Consider the following 16,268-nt stretch of genomic DNA (forward strand, 5'->3'; position numbering starts at 1 on the left):
GTTGATAGTGCTAGGAGGTCTGCTTTTTTTTTTTTTTTTTTTCAAAAAAAGGCAGATGACAGAGAGGGAATGCATCTAGGGTAGAGGGGAGGGGTAGAACCACTGGGAGGAGTGGAGGGAGGGGTCAAGCAACACAAATAAAAAAAATCAAGCTGTGTGGTATCTAAGTCATGACAACTGAGATTGACCCGACAGGTCTGCAAAAATAAGCGGACACACACACACAAAATTAAATGTTATTTTATTCAATTATGTAGTATAATTATCCATTTTTTCAATATTCATGGCAATATTTTACTTTTTATTTATTTCATCTTGAGAAAGTTAAATCAAAGATTAAAATGAAGGACAATAGAGGATCAGATGCCTAAAATCCCAACACTCAGGAAACTATAGCAGGAGGGTCCTGACTTAGAGGTCAAATTTCTTTCGAAACCACAGTGGTTCCCAACTTCTGTCCACTAGTTGAGTGTAAGTCTAAGTCAGCTGTTTGTTAGGCCTCTCAGAAGACAGCCATGCTACGCTCCTATCAGTAAGCACACCATAGCACTGGTAATAGTGTCAGGCGTTGGAGCCTCCCCTTGAGATGGATACCAAGTTAGGCTGGTCAATGGACTTACTTGCTCTAGAACTCCCAGAGTCCTGTGAGAAGTCCATTACCTCCCACCCACCCACCCCAAGGTGGTACATCCAAGGACTTACATTAGACCTACTTCTTAATGGAGGTTCAGCAAGAAGACAAAGCTTTAGAGGATGAAATCTCCAGGGCAAATACCAGGGTACACCCTGAGAGGAACTGAAACCAGTGTGAAGGAGCAAAACACATTTCTGCCTTCACATCACTGTTCATAAGTGTCACAACAGGGAAACAACCCAGTCATCTACACTCGCTACTACCAAACTCAGCTTGAAATGGAGAATAAAATATCAGCAGCCCTGATAGCCCTGATAAGACTCTAGGCTGTTTAGGAAGTACTTCTGTCCTGTATTCTTACTTAATGCCCATAATAACTCTATGATTTGTTATTACCCTCATCGCCTATGGTGAGTCCAATAGTGAACTGCTTAAGGCCATGGACAAGTAGGCCTTGTACCGGGGATTTGAACCCAGATAGCCCAGCTCTGACCAAGGGTACTGATCTGTCGCTTCTACAGAATCGTTCCTTCCCAGGGCTTCTCTGTCACTGAGCTGCAGGCAGCTTCCTAAGCCATCCCCCTGACTCAAAACTCAGGAAGCTTTTCATGAAGTCTGTTCAACCATCCCACATGTCCAAGATCCAGAACTAGAATGCTTATAAATGACTGGATGCAATGAAACCTGGTAGATAGCAAAAGGCCCTCTTCATGGTATTTCAAACTCTACATCTTAAGATAGCATGCAAATGTTTTATAATCTAAATGTCTTTAAGCATTTTCTTAAAGTTTACTCTTGGATTTTCCCTACCCAATTCATTTTCACTTCAACATAGAAGGATAAAAGTAATTAGGTATCTAAAAATTAGGGCAGACTGCTTAATTACTGGTAGATTACAGAATCTATATTATGGTCCTCTTATATAGTGATTTTTATTTATCCAGCTTTGTTGTTGTTTGCCTGTTTGCTTGGTTTGAGTTAGCTGTTTGTTTGTTTGTTTTTAAGACATGGTTTCTTTATTGTGTATCCCTGGCTATCCTGGAACTCAAAACTCACTGTAGAACAGGCCAGTCTCAAATTCATAGGGATCCATGTGTCACTGCCTGTGCCTCAAGTGTTGGGATTAACTGGATATGCCACCATACCCAGAAATAAAGCAACTATGGATTTTAGTGGTTGTAGCATGTGCTGGAGAGATAGCCTAACTCTTTAAACACTTGCAGTTCTTCCAGAAGACCTGAGTTTGGATCCTAACAACTACATCAGGAGACTCACAACCATCTGCAGGCATCCTGAGAGTCTTCTGTCCTTCACAGGCACCCACAGAGAGGTAACAGATACATACACATAAAAAATACAAATACATAAGTAAAAATAAATCTCAGAAAATGTTCATCACAAAGTATACAGAGGGAACAACTTCAGCAATGAAAACAATACCCAGCAATAGCCTTACACCTGTGATAAGAGATTTTAAGCTTTATTCAAAACTCAGGCTGCTTTCCATGAAGTCTGCTCAACCATCCCACAGGGCCAAGACATTGAACTAGAATGCTGTAGGACTCCCCTGGGCCCCCTCAAGTGGTTGTCCTCTGCTGAGCCTTGCTGCTGCATGTGGAAGCCTTTTGTTCCTAACAAAGGAACATCCTGACCTTTCTGTTTGGCACCTGGGAGCCTACATCTTTGATGTCAGCTCTTGGTTCTGGTTTCTGTCTTCCTGCTGAGAATGTAAACTTATTTTTCCATTGTGCTTCCACTCAGGGGACTTGGGGGTATATATTCTGTGAACCTCAGTAAAGCTTTGGCATTCTCTTACACAAATGAGCCGAGTATGTGTTTTTTCTTAAACCTCCCAGGCCTATGCCCACCCAGTTCTTGGTACCGTAGCTGCATGGATGCCATAATAACTCCTTACATTTGCTGTGATATGAACCCATGAAACTTTTTTATTTAGAAACAGGTAGTATTCCCCACTCAGCGTTGTAGTAAGCAGTCTTGTTCCCTTCATATCTGAGTTGAGCAGAGTGCTTTAGGGCCAGACAGAAGAAATAAGGACTGCACAGTAAGTGTGCATGCATGCGTGCCTATGTGCATGCATGCATTGTCTTAGTGTAGTGGGTTGTTCTGGAGGTTGAACAATCAAGGGCTGAGGAGCTCCTGTCCCTAGGAGAAGTAGAAAGGAGGGAAAGTGTCCCTTCACGGAAGTGACTCCTGAGCTGAGATGGAAGGCCAGGTAGGACATGATGGGAAGGAGCAGAGAGAGAGTTTCCTGAAACTTACTCTCTCAGTCACTAAGTATAGAAGAAAGCAATGCTTGCCATGTGAACCTCCCAGAACACCTAGTCCAGTGACAGTTGATGGGAAATTGTCAGTTACGTGGAATGATATGATACTGCTTATGTATTTTTGGTATTTTTTATGTATTTTTTTATCTTTATTAACTTGAGTATTTCTTATATACATTTCGAGTGTTATTTCCCTTCCCGGTTTCTGGGCCAACATCCCCCTAACCCTCCCTTCTATATGGGCTTCCCTTCCCCAGCCTCCCCCCATTGCCGTCCTCCCCCCAACAATCACGTTCACTGGAGGTCTAGCCTTGGCAGGACCCAGGGCTTCCCCTTCCACTGGTGCTCTTACTAGGATATTCATTGCTACCTATGAGGTCAGAGTCCAGGGTCAGTCCATGTATAGTCTTTAGGTAGTGGCTTAGTCCCTGGAAGCTCTGGTTGCTTGGCATTGTTGTTCATATGGGGTCTCGAGCCCCTTCAAGCTCTTCCAGTCCTTTCTCTGATTCCTTCAACGGGGGTCCCGTTCTCAGTTCAGTGGTTTGCTGCTGGCATTCGCCTCTGTATTTGCTGTATTCTGGCTGTGTCTCTCAGGAGAGATCTACATCCGGTTCCTGTCAGCCTGCACTTCTTTACTTCATCCATCTTGTCTAATTGGGTGACTGTATATGTATGGGCCACATGTTGGGCAGGCTCTGAATGGGTGTTCCTGCTGCCTCTGTTCTAAACTTTGCCTCCCTATTTCCTGCCAAGGATATTGTTGTCCCCCCCCCCCTTTTTTTTTATTAACTTGAATGTTTCTTATTTACATTTCGAGTGTTATTCCCTTTCCCGGTTTCCGGGCAAACATCCCCCTAATCCCTCCCCCTCCCCTTTTTTATGGGTGTTTCTCTCCCCATCCTCCCCCCACTGCCGCCCTCCCCCCAACAATCACGTTCACTGGGGGTTCAGTCTTAGCAGGACCAAGGGCTTCCCCTTCCACTGGTGATCTTACTAGAATATTCATTGCTACCTATGAGGTCAGAGTCCAGGGTCAGTCCATTTTTATGTATTTTCATATTGTGAGCTGGGTCTGGAAGTTAGCAAAAACGACCCTAAAGCATTTGAAGACTTGATATTTGCATGCAAGATGCACATAAACTACTGGAAACAAGTGAGTCACACATACCATGTTATACCTAGAGCTTTCGATATATATTTTCCATAGCATCCTTGAAGTATCCAGTCCCGGAATGGCACATACTGCCACACATATGCCCGAAGCAAGACAGGCTGATTAGCTATCCAGACTTCCTCCAGATCATTGGCCAGGGAGACAAGGATTAGCTGCACACAACGGCTTGTTTCCATCATGAATAGCGGGATTTCAGGCAGTCTGGTCTAAAAGGGTTTGAAAGGAAAAGGATGCTGAAGATTTATCAAGCTTTTTTTCTTTGCTACAGAAATGTTATGTTAAGAAGGAACCAGTGAAACACAGGCAGTGTGGAGCCTTGCACTCATTACAAGTTTCTACAGGTGCTGATGGGTGTCATAAATTTCCATGATGTCTCACCAAGGCTCATCAGAATCGTATAGAGGCTAGTAGAGACTGTACTGGCTAACAGAAAGATCAAAGTTCCTCATGTTCTTTGCCACAGCGCCTAATAACTGTTAGCATTTGAAAAGCCATATGAAAATCTCACAAAAATGAAAACCCACCCATCCGTGGTGATGAGGTAAAAGAAGATAAAAACGGACTTTATTACCAGCTAGAGAGTTAGTGCACAAGAATAGACAGGGTGACCAACTTGGCACTGATACTGTAGTTATTTTAGTAGCCTTATAAAAACTGGATACTGAGCATTGCCAGCTAATGTTAACAAGGCTAACAAGAGTGGTTATGTGACAAATTCATAAGCACTTCTGACAGAAGCACTCATCTGTGTCATTCAACACTGTGGGATTAATAGTAAACCATTCCAGCTATTTTCCAGTTAAAAATGTTTACCTTAGTGAACTCTCCAGTTATAAAATTCTGGAAAATATTTGAATGTACATGTCCTGGGCAAATCGTAGACAACCTTATACCTGGATAGTCAAAAAGTTCAGTTCGAAGTGCACCAACAAAACCCTAAAAGGCAATAAAAGAAGAAAGAGAAAGTAGAGGTCTCATTTCATCCCAATTCCTCCTGATTAGAGGAACTGTATTCTAAAATGCTTGAGTGAGGGACCACGCATGTGTACACAGGACATGGACCTTATGTACATGGACCATAACATAAACACAGAGGCAACCAAAGCAGGGATTCTCAGATCTAGCCAGACTTCAGGGGCTCTAAGGACACTAGCAGTAGCTTCTGCCATCAATGCTTCCGTGGCAGGCAAGCACCAAGCAAGAACCTCTTATCTCTGAAGAGCCCTGTATACCCCTCCTTGTCTTGTCCTAACTTCTCCATTCTACAAAATGCATATTTACAGAGGATCCCTGGTAGCAGTGGAGATGCATCTTCATTCCCTAGATAGATAAAAAGTGAAGGTTAAAAAAAATGGGGAAAAGGCAAAAGGCAAAAGAACAAACAAACAAACAAACCAGGAACAGAAACTGATGGGAATTGGTTCTAATGTTTTGTCTTAATTTGACTCCCAAAAGCCTAATTTATAGATGCTGAGGGTCCCTGCCCCTAGCTGGCTTTACTCAGAGGCAGATGGATCAGATTTAAGAGCTGCAGGAAAGAAACCATCCAGCAATATAGGTGGGAAGGAAAAGCAGCCATACCAGCACTGCCTAGAAGGTGACAGGGCTGCAAAGATAAACTTCAGGTTTAGAAGATTAATTAAGCCAGGAATATCAGAGGGGAGGGTGTGCTAGCTGTGGCAAGGTTTAGAAGTGCCCAACCATTGAGTTAGTCAAAGCATATTAAAAATTAGCTGGCACGCGCGCGTGCATGTGTGTGTGTGTGTGCGTGCGCGCATGTGTCTGTCTGTCTGTCTGTCTGTCTGTCTGTCTCTCTTTCATTAGTGAATCCAGAGCTTTTGGTTGTGTGCAGCACATGTGTGACCCACCAGGATCTGAAACGGATTAATAATTCACCACTTCCCAGAACTTTACAAAAACTACCATAGATATTCATTTTTCAATTTATATTACCATTTTATACTGGTGAATTAGTTTATATGAAGTAACTTTAGGTTGATGACTAGTACATAGCTACTAATGAATGCAATGGGATTGCCTTCTATTGGACCTGTAAAAGAAGCTAGACTGGGAATGAACCCACTACTATTATTTTGCTATATGGACATAGTATCAAGTTGCCCTCTAATTTGTATCTCTAGAGCTGAAGAGAAAGTTCAGTGGGTAAGAGCCCTGGCCACTCTTCCAGAAGATCCTGATTGGATTCTCAGTATCCACATGGTGCTTCACAACCACCTATAATTTCAGTCCCAAAGGATCTAACATCCTCTTTTGTCCTATGTAAGGACCAGGTACACACCTGGTGTGTAGACATACAATCAAGTAAAACACACCCATAATATATGTACATATATGTGTATGTGTATAAATGTGCACACACACACACACACACACACACACACACACACACCCCTGGTACAGTTCTCAGCCCTCATTAGCTACAGCGTCTCATAAGCCCATCCAACTGGGTGCACATTGCCAACCCATTAAATACAGTTATAAAACAGGGCCTTGGAAGACAGGTGAGATAGTACTTCTGGTTTTCACAAAGCATATTCTGCATGTCTTATAAGTCAAATCCCAACAGATGAAGAATGTACTCAACTGCATCTGGCTGTCTGAGAAGGGACTGTCTCTATAGAAGGTTGATTGACAGGCCTTAACTAAATCAGATAAAAGTATCTGAGCTGCAGCCATTTGTCACTATGTACTTGTCTATTTTGTGAAGCAGAGGAGGGTCTTTTCTACCACACCTTAAATTTCTAGGAAACTATGGTGACCTGAACCACTACATCATCCAATTCTAATGGTAAAATTTTCTGTTAAAACTTCTTTCAAGCTACACGTCCTGGACTACACCTACAATCTCAGCACTTGGAAGGTTGAAGGCAAGAGAACCAGAAGTTCAATGCCAGCCTTGAAAACACGAGAGTTGAGGCTAACATGAAGAGTCACCTTGGGCTGGAGAAGTGGCACAGCCGTTAAGAGAACTGACTGCTCTTCCAGAGGTCCTGAGTTCAATTCCCAGCAACCACATCATGACTCACAACCATCTGTAATGGAATCTGATGCTCTCTTCTGGTATGTCTGAAGACAGCTGTAGTATACTCATATAAATAAAAATAAATACATATTACAAAAAATAAATAAAAATATTTTTAAAAAGACTCACCTTAATTAGCAAGTATTGCTTCTTATGTGTCTTTTAAATCTCCAGCCTTATCATTGGTTTTTTTCAAAACAGATTTTTCTTGTGTAGCCCTGGCTATTCAGGAATCTACTCTGTAGACCATGCTAGCCTTGAACAAGATCTGCCTCCCAAGTGCTGGGATTAAAAATATGTGGCACCACTTCCCAGTGTTAGTGTCACTATTAAGCCAACCTAAGAATTCATGTTATTCTGATGTTCATTAGTCATAAGATAAAACTGAGCAGTCTTTTCTCCTAGCCTTTGCCTTAATTTTCTTTTTTCGATTAAGCCAGAATGAACAGAGTCCATGTTTCCTTAGGAGCCCAGAACCAATCATCAGGTACTCTAAAATGAGAGCAGAGAAGAAATGGTAGACTCGAAATTTGTCTTGAAAATCTAGCAATGGGCTAGGGCAAAAGACAATAATATATGCTTGCTAGAGCAAAAATAATCTTTCTCCTCAGGATTCATCTCATGCAGGTGCACAATACAAAAAATCTATTGAGTAAGTAATAAGCATGCAGGGTTCTAATATTTTTAGTCATTTAGTCCTGTACTTTCAAAGTTCTTCTCTTTCTGCAGCCCCACCTTGTCCCTTAGTCCCATCCACCACACCCTATGATGGACAAATCCCCCACATCCATTGCAGTCAATGCTAACAAAACTGAGTTGAAGCAGCCTTACCCGAAGAGCAAATTTGCTAGCAATGTACCCACTGCAAAGAGGGTTGGGTACAATTCCCACAAGGCTATTCATGACCACAATCTTTCCTTGCTTTCTCTCCATCATATGAGGTAGAACACACTTGGTCAATGACACTGTCCCAAAGTAGTTCACCTCTATCAGCACCTTGAAGACATCCAGGTTGGTATTTTCAAAAAGGGAAGCATGGACTATTCCACCATTGTTGACCAGAATGTCAATCTAATTAAATAAAATCCGAGAGAAAATTATTTAGAGATAATTTATGAATGCAATTCCGAGTGATAAGTGGTTATGATGTTAATTGAATGAATCAGTACAGCAATGTTACATTTCTAAAGTCAACAATAAGAGGATAAAATCAATTCCGGTATAGGGATACATGCCTTGAATCCTAGCACTTGGGAGGAAGAGGCAAGCAGATCTCTGTGGGTTCAAGGCCAGTCAGGTCTACACAATGTGTTCCAAGATAGTCAGAGCTAGATAGTGAGGTCCTATCTTGAAACAAAACAAAACACAACCAAACAAAAGAAGGAGACAAAAATCACTAGAATTCTCCTTATCAGTTTGAGTAATATTTAACAAAATACACTGAAACGCATAAATTTAAAAGCTGTGGTGAAATTTTGGCCCTTTTACCTACAATAGGAATTAGAAGTTTAAATAGTATCAAAAAAAAAAAAAAACACAAAAAAATCTAATGGCCCAAAGTCCAAGACCCAGATATCAAGAGCTTGATGGACGTGATGGTCCCGAACCACTAATGTATCCCATGTGAATTGCTTTGAATGAGTCATCACAGATAAGAATCTCTTTGGTAATTTTAAACAAACTGGAGAAGTGATATAATGCAAATTCTATCAACAAAAATGGTTACTTACTCTCCCAAACTCCTGGAGAACGGTTTTGGTAGCAATGTCATGGGAACTGGTGTCAGCCAGGTCAAGGGGCAAAACCAGTATGTCTTTTTCTTTTAGGTTGCCATTCTCTGCGTTAAGACACATCAGCACATTAGTGAGAAAGCCATTCTACAAGACAATCAAACTATTTCCTGCTCTAATAAAGACTATTCCTGTACCTTTCAAAAGACATGGAGAGACATAGTGGGACTGGTAAAAAGAACTCTGGCAAAATCGAAATTATTCTACAGCAAAACAAAACAAATAAAAAAAAAAAAAACCCTAAAAATACTCCAAAAAAAAAAAAGAAAACAAAAACCAAACCAAAACAAAACAGAAACAAAAACCCACAGCTCATTTAGAAGCAGGGTTACATTTGTTTTGAAATATGCTCACAAAGTATCACTAATATACAACATTTATAATTTGGCCTGGTAACTGAACCCAGGATTTCATAGCAGCTAAGAAGTGCTTTTCTACAGTGCTAAATCCCCATCTCCACCCAGCCCTTAGCTGTCCTTTCACACAGGGAGAAACCTGGATATTCGGTCACACTGTGAACACTAGAAAAACAAGTGGCCACAGTTCAGACGTAGCGCACACCTTTAATCCAAGCCCTTTCTGTTGACTGAAAACAGGATTAAATAAGGTCAAGTGAAGGATGTTAGGGGCTTACCCGCAGCCCCACACCCGCCAGCCTCAAGGCAAGGCCAGACCAGGTTCTAGCTTCCCATCTCCAATCGAGGCTACGCCAAGTACCATTCTCCACTCACAGGAACATTCTTGAGTAGAAAAGTCTCAGAACTTACTGCTTCATGCTTGTTAGCCAGTGAAATTTAAAGGTCAATATAATTAGTTTGAACTGTAACTTGCTGAGGTAACCTGTGCTCCTAAATAGTATGAAAACTGCTTGTAACAGTCACCCGGATCACCTTCTAGTCACCTGCCTTGAGGAAGGTCTTCCCTGAGGAACCAGAACATAAACCTCTTGCTTTTACATCTATCTGCATCTCAGTGTCTCACTCAGGGCCTTCTCAAAGTACCACTAACTGAGGGTCGGGGATCTTACAAAGTTAGCTGTGGGGGAAAGTCAGATGCTAGTTTTCTCTGTCTCCCTGAGCTAGCAGGTTTTCACCCCAACATCTGGTTCCTGATTCTTTAGTAAAATAAAACAATTGAGATTTTGATAAAAAACAATGTGGGGGGGGGGTACAGTACCACCAAAACATGAAAGAAAGAAAGAAAGAAAGAAAGGAAGAAAGAGAGGAAGAAAGAAAGAGAGGAAGAAAGAAAGAGAGGAAGAAAGAAAGAGAGACGGACGAAAGAGAGAATCCTGAAGAAACCATTACCACAACATGCGAAACGTGATCAAGAGATCAATCCTAAGAATTTATAGGGGATGATTTGTGCTGTGGTGGCCCATGTCTTTAATCCCAGCACTTAGGAGGCAGAGGCAGGTGGATTTCTAAGTTCAATGCCAGACCACTCTGTACATTGAGATCCAGGACAGTAAGGGCTATACAGAGAAACTCTGTCTTGAAACACTAAAGAGCAGGTGATGGGGGGGGGGCTATACTATAAATCAGTAAGAAGCTGAGAAGGCCAGTAGGGGACGATGGGTAGAAGCTTCTTCCCCAAGACCAAGAATTCCACACAGTAAATAAGGAAAGACGTGCAGTCCTTCAGATCATTCGTACTTAAAGACATTGAGACATAATCGATTCTTTCTACTTTTGATCACCAGAGGAATAACTGAATTGGATTATTCTGGGATTTTTAATATAAAATAAGAAACAGTTAAAAAAAAAAACAGCAAATACAGAGACTGGGAGAGGAGCGTGTTCTTTGCCTTTGTGGGCAAAGACAAGAAAGAACGTGACTAAAAACCTGGCAAGTCTTGTACCAGTGACCACACAGAGAAATGGGAGCCAGGGGTCCTCACAGCTCAGCATTGCTGACAGGCTTATTAAGCAGGCGTTACAGATCTCTGTGGTGGAGGACCAATGGCCATTTCAAAAAAGAATAGAACTAAAACACAAGTGGCATCATGAAGAGAGCCTGTGACTGCTGAGATGGGGCAAAGACTCTTGTATCTTTTATATCCCTGGGTGAATGTAGTCAGCAAAGCAAAAGATAATGAAAGAATAGCAGACAGAGATAACACATAAAGAAGCACACTCGTGTGTGTGTGTGTGTGTGTGTGTGTGTGTGTGTGTGTGTGTGTGTGTGCATGTACACAGAGAGACAGAGATTTAAGACTATATAAATGTTAAACAGCTCCTGAAGTGTCTATTAAGTGAAGGTGACAAGATTAGAACTGTGTGAATATAGAAAGTATTGCCTACAGTTCATTTTTAAACTTTATTACTTTCCTTTCATTTTATCCATCCGAACACAACACACGCATACACACACACACACGCACCCATACACACACACACACACACACACACACACACACACACACACACACACACACACACACACCACCCATAACTTTAATATCTGACATAAGGCAAAATGAATTCATTCCTAAGTACATTTCCTTAGTTGCGCCCATGAGGCCCTGTTCTGAAGGAAAGACCTGAGTCATTAAAGTCCACCAGCACCAGCTTTCTCACCACTCAATATCAAAAGTTGGTATAAAAACAATAATGGAAGGTTGGCTGGAAAGAACAAAAAGCCAAGTAACCAGGGCTGCTAAGAGGTGACAGAAAAGGAGGTCTGGGCAGTACGCATGCGCGAAGCTCCGGAGCCAGTGCGAACTGCGCAGGACAATCCCTCCTTCCCTCACTTGCGAAGCTGCACTAAGTCTGGGTTCTCACTGCTAGGAAGCACGGCGGTTGCTAGGAGTTGACTCACCCAGGCATCTTCTCTTCACCCGCTCCAGCTCCTGCCCCCTTCGGGCTGACAGCACCAGACAGACCCCCAGTTTAGATAACTGGAAAGCCAGCTCCTCACCAATGCCGCTTGATGCTCCAGTAATCCACACCACCTTGTCAGCCAGTGCCTGTTCTGTGGAGGAAGGAGGAGACTTGGCTGGGATTGTGATGCTCAGACATCACGGAGAAGCGAAACAGCAGTGGGATGTGGTGGCACACACTTGGGATCCCAGCACCCAGGAGGCAAAAGCAGGTGAATCTCTGGGAGTTCAAGGCCAGCCTGATCTACACAATGAATTCCAGAATAGCTAGAGGCATGTAGAGAAACTGATTCAAACAACAAAATAAGAGAAAAAGACTAAATAATCATTTAACCATGTCATTAAATATGACAAACCTACCGTGTGAAATTTAATATTTCAAATCTCCTAAGACTTCTTAAAAAGGAAAATGTTTTCCACCCAACCAATATTTTGAATATTTCATAATTCTTTGTAAAATCTCCAGCCTTGATTCTAACTTGAATGGTTTCATTCTAAGACTTTATTTATCTATGTGTTTGATAAGGAAAATTAAAGCTTCTAAATAGAAACTAATTGCTTGGATTCAACTTTCTTACCCTTTAAAGGGGAGATTCAGATTAAGTAACTGGGTCCCTTCCAGTTTTGTTTCTCTGTGCACTGGCTGCCAAGATTGCACAAGTTATACCCTAAAAATGACACACTAAAAAGTAAGATTTTGGTCTGTAGGGGTGAGTTTCGCAGGGAGGCGGGAAGACAAAAATATGTTATCAGTTTCAGCATGCCCTGCCACTACCCCAGACAATTTCACCCACTCAGCATGAATAACGTTGTCTTCTGAGCTATCACTTCTAAGCAACTGTCACCACAAACTTTGGGTACTTGTCTTAAGAGACCAGGAAAATTTGACTGAGATCTTTAGGATCCAAAGTCTACTGTGAGCCTGCCATGCACTTGCTGACTGTGACTGCCCTGTTTTTGAAGGAGCGCTTGAAACAGCCAGAATTGGGGTCAGTCTGAGGCCAGTGGGAAAATTCCACCACAAACCTCTCCGCACAGAAAGACCCCTCCCTTCTAGTAGGAGTAGAAATAGTTTAGTTCCTAGAAGAGCTACAAGCCAAACTCTTGAACAAAGCCACCTGTAACTCCCCATCTGAGCCCCTCGGAAAGTCCTGGAATGGTTAGTGGACCACAAGGTCATTTCACCCCACTGATAGTACCCTGCCTAGTTACCATTGCTTGAATTCTGCTCCAACTGTCTGCAAGGTATATAACTGCCTGTTAGAGTCTGCTCAAGGTTGTCTCCGCTTGAAGTGGATGACCCGGACATGTCAGAATGATCAAACTTCTCTTGCCTTTGCATCGATTACGACCTCCATGGGTCTCATTTAAGAGTCCTGGAAGAAATTCAATTTGGACCTCATACACTGACAATGTCTGCTTCTAAACTTTGGCTAAATTAAAGATCAGAGGGTGTGAAATGCTAGTTCTTCGATGGAGAAGCAAGACTAAGACCAAAAGGCACTAGGCAGACTACCCACTAGAGCACAAAAATCACATTACCTCAGAAAGAACACCTGGGTCTTTTTGTGATGTTGAACTTTTAGGCCAATGAGTAGTCAAAAGGTGGATTGTCTAAGATTCTACTTCAAAACCTCGCAGAGTGAAAATGCCCAGATAAACACTTTTGGTGTAAAGAGGCACCTTAGCATGGCACAGAGCTCACTGTTCCCCACAGTATTTTTGTCTTAGCTCTCTGGGGTTCCAGTGACACAAGGTCTTAAAGATGCTCTCTTAGGAGTGCTTTGGCAACCAACTGCTAGAGAGGTTTCCCAGCCTAGATATAAAACTTCCCATTTTTATATCTGGACAGGCTTTTATATCTGCCTATTCCCTTTACCCAGTCTCTTTCTCCCTAACCCTTAACCCTAAGAAAGGCTCAGGCTGGATCACTGAGGCTTCAACAATCAGTGGCTGTCAAGGAGGATCTAAGCCAGCAGAGATCAGGACTCCCACTTGCAGCTGAATGTCACAGAAGATTCTCACCAGGACACTGGCCCATCCAAGCAGCCCGCAGCAGTGTCAGGTCACTATCCAGCCACAGGAAGCTCAGCAGCCCCAAGACTAGCAGCAGCAGGGCACACAACGCCAGCATCCAGAACTCAAAGCCCATCACAGCTAGGAAAAGACAACTACAGCTCTGGAGGCTGCTGGTGCAAGGACTAAAATATGTAGCCCTGGGCTCTGGCTCCACCCAGGTGCAGGCAAGTGAGGAGTGCCATGTGCTCTCTGTCAAGTGCTGCCCCTCCTAGGTACTTTGGAATGAAGTATGCTGGTTCCAAGAGGGCATAGACACTGACTGTACTTCAAAAATAAAAATGTAGCAATAGGAACAAAAAAATAAACAAGGCTGAAGAGATGGCTCAGTGGTTAAGAGCAATAACTGCTCTTCCAGAGGTCCTTAGTTCAAATCCCAGCATCCACATGATAGCTCACAACAATCTATAATGCAATCTGATGTCTTCTTCTGATACGTCTGAAGATAGCTACAGTGTACTTATATAGAATGAATAAATAAATAAACAACCAAATAAGTATATTTAAAATTGTTTTGTGCTCTCTTGGTCTTGCCTTCCTGTCCCTGCTCTGTCCTCTCCGTTCTCTCTCCAAGTATTCTACTACTCGTCTTTTCTCTTCTATTTCCCCTTCCCTCCCCTCCCCCTCCCTCTACTACCTCTTGACTCCCATCCCCATGCCCTGAATAAACTCTTTGAGAGAGAGAGAGAGAGAGAGAGAGAGAGAGAGAGAGAGAGAGAGAGAGAATTTTTTCAAGGCTTTAGTTATACTTGGTGGAAGACAAACAGCCACATTGCCAAGGCCCGAAGTCCACTTTCCCTCAACTCACTTGACTCTCTGCAGAAAATGGAATTCTGCCAGTGCAGGGTAGGTACTCCATTGCTCCCAGCAACCCCGCCCCACGGGAAACCTTTATCAACTAGATGAACCAAACAAAACATAGGTTATGCAGGCAAATGAATGCCTTGCTAGTACATTTTGTTTTGTTTTGTTTTATTTTGTTTTGTTTTTCTTCAGGACCTTAAAAGTACAACCTGTCTTCTAGAATGATCTGCCCATTGCCCTAAAAAACTTACTGTAACTCTGGTTATTTAACACTTGTACAAAGGTCAGCTCAAACAATATTACTCAACATTCCAGAAAGCAACATTAACTGGACTCAGTGGGTTTTAAAATCCAACAACCAAAACCCAGAATGTGGAAGGGAGACAGATAGCCCTCATATCAGAGACTACAGTAGTTGAAGGAAGGAGTTGGGTATATAACAATACAAGGCCTTTTTCATGCCTCTTTCAAAGTCAATTGTAATTTCCCCACTGGAGACCAGGGTACAAATGATAGTGGAGTATAGAATGGTGGTGTTCCTGGTTAACTGTGGTGCCAACATTCAGTTATTAATTACAAAGTAGTTCAAAGTAGTCAAGAAAAAAGCAACATTCCTGTTACAGAAAAAGTTACTACAGGAGTCTTTCTTTCCTTGGTCAGAGTGCCAGTTTGCAGACCACAATCGTCAAACACAGATTTCTCTACATGCTGGAATGTCTCTATATGCTGGAATGTCTAAACCCACTTTTATGTCAAGGCTGGTTTTGCAAATTAAGCCCTCAAAAAAGAACTTTTTCTCCCTTTCTCACCAAATAATGAGGCACCAGATGTAGGGAGCCATTCTGAGCTATGCAGTCACAGGGTGCTCAGCCCTAAGGTGGCTACTGTAAGATTATGAGATTGTTGGACAAAAGTCTCTCCCAGGAAGATTCCGGGAGCAATCACAGGATGTTTCAGCCTGAGCAAACACCGGATGTCCCTGAGCAGATTCCTGAGAAGGGCTCGACCTTTTCAAAGAACATGTCTCCGGAAGACCGTTGCCTATTTGTTTAAGGAGGATATCGTGCAGTTTAGTGATTCCCCTTATATCCTTGGTCACTTTCCAAACTCCCCACCCTAAGCTTCAGTTCCTGCTTCAATTCCTGCTTCAGAGCTTTAAATGCTGTACATTCTTCTCAATAAACGAGACCTTGACAACAGAAACTTGCTTGGTCTCCTTCTTTTCTCCCCCCCGCCCTTGACCCTCAGGTAGCGCCTCTTAGGAACCCTGAATAACTGGACCTGCTGGACGGGTCAACCAGAGACTACAATGTTATCATAGCATTAAGACATAAGGCTGAGTCTGACAGAGAGACCACTATTAAAAACTTGAAGGAGTGACAGTGGCTTGTCCCTGTGGCCAAGGTGTCTACACAAAGCACTTTATTTTCTGTGCTGATGTCAGAATGCCAAGGGCCATCAAGCCTTGTAGTATAGCTGTTGACATCATTTTAGCTCTTAAGAGAGATCTCTTGGACTATGAAATGTTATCTATACCCAAGATGTACTGTGCATATAGAGCTATATACAAAGAATATGGAA

General features: G+C 42.5%; 1 protein-coding gene across 5 annotated transcripts; it reads right to left on the reverse strand.

The window, feature by feature from the left end:
* Positions 1-224: 224 nt before the first annotated feature.
* On the reverse strand, positions 225-14,603 carry LOC120093108 (dehydrogenase/reductase SDR family member 7-like). Of its 5 annotated transcripts, XM_087555104.1 has the most exons (7): positions 13,833-14,110; positions 11,747-11,899; positions 8,867-8,973; positions 7,968-8,207; positions 5,375-5,413; positions 4,907-5,029; positions 225-4,299 (listed from the first exon to the last, which is right to left on the reverse strand). In XM_087555104.1, exons 1-7 carry the CDS (start codon positions 13,957-13,959, stop codon positions 4,078-4,080), a joined length of 1,011 nt encoding a protein of 336 aa, XP_087411230.1. In that variant the 5' UTR covers positions 13,960-14,110; the 3' UTR covers positions 225-4,077. The 5 variants fall into 5 exon arrangements, with proteins under 5 accessions (XP_087411230.1, XP_087411231.1, XP_087411232.1 ...); XM_087555105.1 differs by lacking the exon at positions 5,375-5,413 and having other exon boundaries at positions 13,833-14,603; XM_087555106.1 differs by lacking the exon at positions 5,375-5,413 and having other exon boundaries at positions 8,121-8,207; positions 13,833-14,562.
* Between the last annotated feature and the right edge of the window lie 1,665 nt (positions 14,604-16,268).

Source organism: Rattus norvegicus, chromosome 6, assembly GCF_021556685.1.
Source record: "Rattus norvegicus strain SHRSP/BbbUtx chromosome 6, alternate assembly SHRSP_T2T, whole genome shotgun sequence".
Taxonomy (NCBI): Eukaryota; Metazoa; Chordata; class Mammalia; order Rodentia; family Muridae; genus Rattus; species Rattus norvegicus.

What these genes read in the sequence shown, in the direction of transcription:
- LOC120093108 (XM_087555104.1), bottom strand. Translation starts at nt 13,959, where the DNA reads ATGGGCTTTGAGTTCTGGATGCTGGCGTTGTGTGCCCTGCTGCTGCTA. An exon ending in TTGGATGGGCCAGTGTCCTG is followed by an intron (nt 11,900 to 13,832) that starts GTGAGAATCTTC and finishes CTTCCTCCACAG; the next exon opens with AACAGGCACTGGCTGACAAG. An exon ending in TAACTGGAGAGTTCACTAAG is followed by an intron (nt 4,300 to 4,906) that starts GTAAACATTTTT and finishes AAACCCTTTTAG; the next exon opens with ACCAGACTGCCTGAAATCCC.